At 43.4% G+C, this 8,393-nt stretch overlaps 1 protein-coding gene across 1 annotated transcript in view; it reads left to right on the top strand.

Annotated features, from left to right (window-relative positions):
- The first annotated feature begins 207 nt into the window (after positions 1-207).
- The window catches only part of TRPM2 (transient receptor potential cation channel, subfamily M, member 2), a 117,382-nt gene continuing 109,196 nt past the window's right edge, over positions 208-8,393 (top strand). The window contains exons 1-2 of the mRNA XM_006898424.1: positions 208-369; positions 1,390-1,478. Coding sequence (XP_006898486.1) covers positions 208-369; positions 1,390-1,478 — 251 coding nt within the window. The remainder of the gene's footprint in view (positions 370-1,389; positions 1,479-8,393) is intronic.

Raw genomic sequence — 8,393 nt, 5'->3', positions numbered from 1 at the left:
TTTGATTCAAGGAGCCAGGGCCCACTCTCTCACATACCCCTCAGTAGAGAGGAAAGGAAGGCCACAGCCAACGACATCTTCCTCATTTTCCCTCTTGCCATTGCAGTAACCCCACCACTCTGTGTTTCTGGAACCTTGCACTCAGCAAGTCGGAGAAAAGACTGTGACGGTGGAGGCCCTGGCCTGGTCGGAGGTGGGACAGTCAGCATGGAGCCCTCCAGCCCCAGGAAGCTGAGCTCTATGCAGGAGGCTGGCTTTGGGATGCAGCCCAGGAAGACCTCAGACCTGGGGGTGGTCCCACACAGCAACGGTAATAACAACCCATTCAAGAGAAAGAAGTCGCAGTCTGCCTTTATCAACAGTGAAAAGGTAAGCTCCCAATGCCATCGATGCCATCGGAGCCCGTTTGCGTGACTGCACGGGCAGCAAAGGAGATGAATTGGGCCTTTTGTGGATAATCAGTGATCTCCCCAGGGGCAGGTGTCATACCTGGGCAGAGCTTGCTGATGTAGAGCGTCCTGTTCAGAACTGTCCTTCAGGAGCAGACAGTTGGAGGAAATAAGGGCCAGAAAATAAAAGTCTGTTCCTTTGCACGCATGAGCCTTCCTTCTACAACATCTGTCTGATTGGGAAAGCGCTTACCAAACCCTGAAGCCCTGGGCTGGCCTCACAGAAACTGTCACTCTCTTCACCAGCTTGCACGACAATTTCACATCCTTGATTTTATTAGGACAGAGCTAGAGAGAACTTGAAGTTTAGGGCTGAGTTCACAAAACTATTGGTAAGAATGGACCGGATAAACCTGCTGGAATCTCACTGTCACCAGGTAGGTTGCTCTTGAGCCAACCACGATGCGTGGTGACCTCATGTGTGTCTGAGTAGACTGTGCTCTATGGAGTTTTCAGTGGCTAGCTTTGAAAGTAGATTTCCAGGTCTTTCTTCTGAGGTACCTTTGGGCAAATACAGACTGCCGACCTTTTTGTTAATCCAGCAGAATGGCATGCCCTTCACTTAACTGCTGTGGAAATTTCTGCCTGCCTCCTTCAAGGAGAAAAGGCAGGCATCCCGACACTTTGGCCAGCATACTGTTCCCAAGGAATGTGATGGTGACTTTTACACTGTAAACAGCAGTGCAAATTCAAATTGAGCTGAAGGGAAGATTATTTTATATATGTGTCCCTCCCTCTTGATTCCACTCTGAATAGCCTTTTTGAGCATGGGTGGTTTTAACCTTTGGGGTGAAAATTACCTGGATTTCACTTTTCCAAACAAAAATTTAATTCCATTTGTTGGAAGACCAGTGCTTAGAGAGATAATGGATTTGCACACATTCAAATCTGAGTGATTTTTATTGTGTGAGGATCTGAGAGTGCCTTTTTTTACCCTTAGAAAGAAAACTTCAACTCATGGATTCTTGAAAAAATCAAGAAGAAAGAATGTATGTATTTTGTCGAAAGTTCCAAAATGTCGGATGCAGGGTAAGTGAAGTTCTATTTTTTTTAAAATACTATGTTTTTAAGCCCCTCTCTCCTTCATCTCTGTCTCTGTCTTCCTTTCTCAGGAGGACTTTGATCAGATGAGGCTGACTGAGGACCAGGCAGAGAGAGGGTCCCTACTGTTGTTGTTAGCTACTGTGGCATTGGTCTCTCACTTGTGGCTACCCCAAGTATGATGGAACACACTATTGCTTGGCTCTTTGACATTGCCATGGTCAACTGTGAACTGATAATATAATCTGTTACAATATATGTGTTATAATATGCTTAGGGTTTCCATTGGCTGATTTTGAGAAGTAGATAATCAGACCTCTTTTCCTGGTTTGTGTTCACTGGACTCTCCACTAAAACCTGTCCTGTGTCCTAGCGGTTGTACCCCACTGGCACACATTAGCCACAGTGGGTGGTTATGTGTGAGGTGCAGTGGTCTCGATTGAACCTGGGCCTCCTGACTGGAAGGCGAGTATTCTACCATTGAACTGCTAACGCCTTGAGTCCATCCTAATGACCCCTTACATATGCATGCATGTGAGCACTTCCAGCCATTCCTACCAGTTCTAAGTGGGAGATGTTCTCCCTCCTCCTGCTTGCACGTGAGGAAACTGAGGTGTTCAAAATGCAGATGAGTGACATATACACGATGGTACTTGAATCTTACATGCTTTTGTTTGTTGTCTGTCTAGATCATATTGCTGTAAGGGATAGAGAAGCCCACAGACCAAGCCCTTGTACTAGTGGGATTCTGAGGTTCAGAGGGGGTCCTTGACTTGTTTCACAGCCCCACCATGATGTCTTTGCCTCTCCCCATCCCTTGAGCCTGCTGTGCATGTCTACCAAGCTGTCCCCCCAAGGGTAGCAGTGGCTGTTTTGTGTCCAAGCTGCTGGACTTGGTACTTCTGGGCTGGTGGCTTCCCAGTAAGGACTGCCCACCAGTGAGTTCAAACTGTCAACTTTAGTTTAGTACATGAGCATGGACTTCGGCACTCAGGGATTTTGGCAGGTCATCACCTTCCTTTTAAGGTCCAGATTATCCCTCTTCTGCTGCTCTATTTCCACTCCCTGCCCCTCTTTGTCCCCACCTCATACTTGTTTTCTGTCATTTATACATCTTCTATTCCAAGATGTCCTGCAAATGTGTCACATTCTTTGCTATTTCTAGCACTTCTTCTTTGTCCCCTGATAAACTTCTATTTGGCCTCCAAGGCCTAGAGCAGATGTTACATCTGCTGTGAAACCTTCTTTACCACAAAGCTCTGCCAGGAAATAACCTTTCTTTTTGCCATTCCTTTTATGGTAATCTTTTTATAAACTGGTTGTCAGTTATAAATGTGTGGTTCTGCGTTTATTTCTCTTTAGCTGCTGTTCCTCGGGTTCCTTGGGTACTAGGACCAAGCCATGACCATTTTATTATTGCCTGTGTTGGGCACATAGCTGGTATCCAATGAGTATCTGTTGAGTGAGGGAACTAATCAATGACACAATGAAAGAAGAATATCTCATGGGAGGAATGAGAAGAGGGCTATGATGTGAACTAAAATGTGGATTGTCAGATGTGATAGTGTCATTTCCTGAGCTTGAGACTTACAGCCCTGTGTGCTGTGCATGACCATGGCACCACTGCTGAAAAATACCCTTTGTCCATGCTATGTCCTGTCTCTATACCTTTTCAATCTGTATACAGAACAGATAATCCATGGAGTTCATGAGGAGAAATGTGGCATCAGAATTGGAGGAAGACTCATCAACAACCTGCACTTTGCAGATGCCACATTCTTGCTTGCTGAAACTGAGGAGGACCTGAAGCATTTGCTGCAGAGAGTCAAGGACTATAGTTCGTAATATGGATTGAAGCTCAACATCAAGAAAACACAGATTCTCACCACTTGACCCATTGGCAGCACCATGAGAGGTGGAGAAGAGATTAAGGTTGTTAACAATTTCAGCTTACTTGGGTCCACAATCAACACTTTTGGCACCAGCAGTGAGTAAATAAAAAAACAAATTGCATTAGAAAAATCAGGGTCCTCTCCAGAGTGCCAAAGAGTGATGTCAGTCTAGAGATTACGATGCACTTGACCCAGGCCATGGTCTTCACAATTACTTGCTATGCATCAGAGAGCTGGGCAATGACTAAGGAGACAGAAGAAGCATTGACGCCTTTGAGTTGTGGTGCTGGAGAGGAGTAATGAATGCAGCATGCATTGCCAAGAGAACGAAAAGGTCCATCCTGGACAGGGTGAAACCAAGGTGCTCCTTGTAGGCAAGGATTTTGAGACTCTGTCTCACATACTTTGGCAATGTGGCCAGGAGGGACCAGTCTTTGGAGAAGGATATGTTGCTTGGAAGAGTGGAGGGACAGTGCAGGAGAGAAAGAATCCAGATGAGATAGATTGACACAATAACTGGGGTAATAAGAGTAAGTATGTCAGAGATAGTGAGATTGGCTCATGATGGAGTAGGATTTAGAGCTATTGTGCATAGGGTCGCTATGAGTTGTGGTCAGCTCAACAGCACATAACAAAAACAACAATACTTATGCCATTAATCTAGCCTCTCTTAAGAAACAAGCCCTCATTTCTTGCCGAGTGACTCTAGAGCAGACCCTGAGCTTGAGAAAATTGCCCTGTGCTTCAGCCCACAGCATCACAGCTAGTCAATGCTAATGGCCGCATATGTGGTCAGAGCTTCTTGCTCAGAACAGGCTATTCTGACCTGCAGAAAGCACTTGCTGCTAAAATCTCCAGTTGCAACTATTTTAAAATAATCTCAGAGGGAATGTGTGATTCACATGCTTTCAGTTATAGTAACTACTGGGTTCATAAACATTTTGAAGATGGTATTGAAGTTGTTTTATTTCTGGCTTATTTGGGGTTGAGGGCATCAATTAATTGCACTTCTTTCTCCCATTGAATCCTGAGTGAAGGAGCCAATAAAGATTGGAGTGACACGAAGGATTTGAGGCCAACATAGGCCTTCCTTTTCCACCTTTACTTTTTCCTGCTTTGAAGAAAATGGGCTCAGGATACATTTGGTCTAGAAACTTCCAGAAGTATTTTGTTAGTATAGAATTTAATACAATTCGTTTTCTTCAGGGAGATGACAGATGGAACAGTGCTCTTGTTCAGGTACTGATTTCACAGTATGCATGTGAGAAACTACATATGGGATTAAACCAAAACCAAACCCATATGGCCATTAGTTAAATTTAAATAGTAAAGACCTTCCATTGGGTTTTTGAGGCCATGTGCCTTCACAGACTGCCCTTCTTTCTCCTGTGAATTTGAACTGCCAACCTTAGTGGCCTGGTATGTTATGTATCCACTGATGTAATCAAGTTGGAGCTCACTTATAATGGACACTTTCAGTGAATTTTTTGAGGCAGTAAATTGCACAGGAGGATATTTGCAGAGCAGCTGGTGGGTTTGAATGACATGCCTTTGGGTTGGCAGCAAAATTCCTTGCCACTAAGCCATCAGAGTTCAAATTAAGGCTGAAAAAAATAGATGGAAACACCTAGGGTTATTTTATTGTGAGTACATTGCAATTTAATTGACGAGAACAATTATTATTTCTTAAGCTATATTCTGTAGAAGATCAAAGCCAGTGAAGTATATTATTTGGGTCCCAAGAACCAGAGATCAGAGGACAAAAGAAGAAAAAAAAAAAAAAACAAAAAAAAACAAAAAACAGAGATCAGAGGACAAGTCAAAAGTAGGATCAAGATAGAGTGTAAGCTTTGCCAGAACATTCATATACATTGGATATAGGTCATAACCCCAAGGAAACTCCTCTTTCACATTAGATTAAATAGAAGGTGATTATATAATACCAGCCAAACTGCTGAAGGTCATGACTGAAGGTTATGAACCAAGTTCATACATAACCATAATCACCACATGCCATTTATGAACTTATTACTATTTCCTTCTTGCTGTTGTTTGCTGGTTTTGAGTCAGTCCTAACTTGCATTGACTCTGTGAGCAGCAATAGGAAACATTGCCCAGTGTTGTATCTTCTTCATAATCAACTCTGAATCTAATAATTGTTATCTATAGGACTTCCATTGCATGATTTTCAGAAATAGGCCCCTTAGGCCTTTTTTCTGAGTCTGTTTTAGGCTGTAGGTTCTCCTAAAATTTGTTCAACCTGAGAGCAGCAGGCTCGCCTGCCCTGACAGCCAGGTGGTGGCTACACCTGAGGTGTATTGTCTAGGAATCTCACCTGGATCTCTCACATGGAAGCAAGAATTCTACCACTGCTCCAATAATATTCCATAAATCCAACACAGGGAGTCTGTAAGGGGAGATTGGATAAACACGAGTTCATCTCTTGAATAGGAAAGGCAAGGCCTCTGGGGTCTTTTTCTTGATGAAAGACAAGGCCTCTAGCACAAGGCAAGGTGAGAAGATACATGTGGACACTCAGTTCTGGCTGGGGCACTTAATAGATTCTAGTTCTCAGCTTGGTTGATTATTTTGCACTAATTCCACAAGTTCTTTTCTACTTAGAACTTCACTGACTCTCAGAAATTTTTTCAGAGTGTAGGCTGAAGGAATGTATTCTTCCCCCCACTTTAATGATTGAGAAATTGAAAATCAGAGATATCCAAGGTATCCAAAGTTATGTACCTAAAAAATGGTGGAGAAATCCAAGTTATATTTTCTTAAATGAAATTGTCTCAGGCTTCATGTGCCTTTAGAATCCCCTCCACCCTCCATTTGTATCTAGTCTTCCAGGTCATTTATTTCTGGGGGAAAAAAGTAAGAATCTAAAAATATTTATCAGTTAACCTACAGTTAAACAAGGTGTTAAGAACATGTCTGTTTAACTTCGTGTGAAACACCAGTGAAATAACAATAAAGAACTAAAAGAATTAGAAAGACTTTGAGTCAAAAAGTGAAAGAAAACATGGAAGAGGAAGTAACAGTTAAAAGAAGACTGTTAAAAATGGGAGTCACATTTTTGGTGGAAGAAATAAGAACACACAGTGGCCATGACTGGAGTTGTTATTCTTTTCTTACGGCAAAATCAGGTTGCTCAGAGGTGCTGGTGGGATGGTGGGGTTTGAGGGACCTCATGCATCCTGCTATCCCCGAGACTGAAGTTCCTGCTTTAAGCCTACATTGTGTAGTATTTTTGTGTTTTCAGGGTTTTGTTATTTTTTGTTTGTAATTTCCCAAAAATGCTGGGTAACTTAGATAATTCTGTAGTCGTTTCTCTCTCTTTTTTTTTAAATTTTATATTGGTTTGCTTACAAAGTTCGTATGCATTGTGTTTCACACTATAGAAGGATAACCAGTAAAACATGTATGGGGACTCCTGGGGGAAGGGATAAGAGTGGAGGGCTGAGGATGCGTAGGGGTGAAACTATAGGGTGGCATAGTTTGGTGAATGAAGGGAGAGGGTGAAGGAAATGGGAAGGATCTGGGTGAAAAGACAGGGTAATAATTGGCAAGGTCCAGTGGTGATTGACGTTATAAAACATAATGCATGGGAATGATTGTATGAAACACAATGTGAATGAAGAATAGTGTGAAACACAATGTTTTTATTTTGATGTAATTGTAGACTCACAGGAAATTACAGAGATGGTATAGAGAGACCCACATGCTCTTCACCAAGGTTCCCTATGTGGTTATGCTTTGTATAACTCTTTTTTTTTTTTGAGGAGTCTTATCTTCCCCTTTAATATCCTAAAATCTCAAAACGCACTGCCATCAAGTCATACAGTCATCCCACCATCAGTTTCTAAGGCTGCAAATCTTTTTGCAAGTATTCTAACCATTGGCGTTACACTCCACCCCAGCAAGGTCCCTTTTTAATATACTCATTCACTCATTTTCACTGCCACTGATTTGGAGCCAAATTACAGATGACCCTCCAAGGGGTTTTCAGAGGCTGTAAATCACAGTGGAGGAGACCTCCCATCTTTCGCCCGTGGAGTTGCTGGTGAATTTGGTTCAGAGACACCGACGGCTTTGAACCGCAGCTCAACTCCCTATCAGGTAGGCCCTCAGAGTTCCTAGACACATGTTGCTGTTATGTGCCATCAAATCACCTGAAACTCACAACAGCCCTAAGTCCTGCTCTATCCTGTGCCAATCCTACTGTCTCTAACACACCTACCCCCATTACCTTGGTCACTGAATAAATCTATCTCATCGAGGATCTTCCTTTCTTGCATTGCCTCTCCACCCTCCCAAGCATGACGTCACTCTCCAAGGACTGGTCCCTCCTTACAACATGTCCAAAATTTGTCACACAAAGCCTCAGAATCCTTGCCTCCAAGGAACAGACTGGTTTCACCCTCTCTAGGTTGAACTTGTTTGTTCTCCTAGCAGTCCATGGTATATTCAATACTCTTCTCCAGCACTCCAACTCAAAGGCGTCAATTCTCCTTCTATCATTCCTAGTCATTGTCCAGCTTTCTGATGCACAGCAAGTAATTGCAAAGACCACAGCACACCTTAGTCTCCAGACTGACATTGTTGCTGTTCAGTACTTTGGAGAGGTCTCTGACAGAAGATTTCCCAATGCAATTTGTCTTTTTATTTCCTGGCTGCTGGTACCAGAGTGCTGACTGCAGAGCCAAGCAAACGGAAGCTGTCAACAATCTCAATCTCTTCATCGTCTATCAGGATGCTGCCAATCAGCTCAGTGGTGAGAATCTTTGTTTTCTTGATGTTGAGCTTCAATCCATATTGAAGGCTGTAGTCCTTGAACTTCCTCAGCAAGCACTTCAGTTCCTCCTCAGTTTCAGCAAGCAGGGTTGTATTTCCCTTCCTCGGTGTCGTTGCGCAGGGAGGCCTCCAGCAGCGCCACGCTGGCCTCGAAGGACACCTTCTTGCGGCGGCCGCCCGCGCTGCGCTTCCGCTCGTGCTTGCGTTTGCGGTGCTG

This window comes from Elephantulus edwardii, unplaced genomic scaffold, assembly GCF_000299155.1.
Source record: "Elephantulus edwardii isolate Elephantulus edwardi_28Jun2011 unplaced genomic scaffold, EleEdw1.0 scaffold00228, whole genome shotgun sequence".
Lineage (NCBI taxonomy): Eukaryota > Metazoa > Chordata > Mammalia > Macroscelidea > Macroscelididae > Elephantulus > Elephantulus edwardii.
This window is presented reverse-complemented; position numbering and strand designations above follow the sequence as displayed.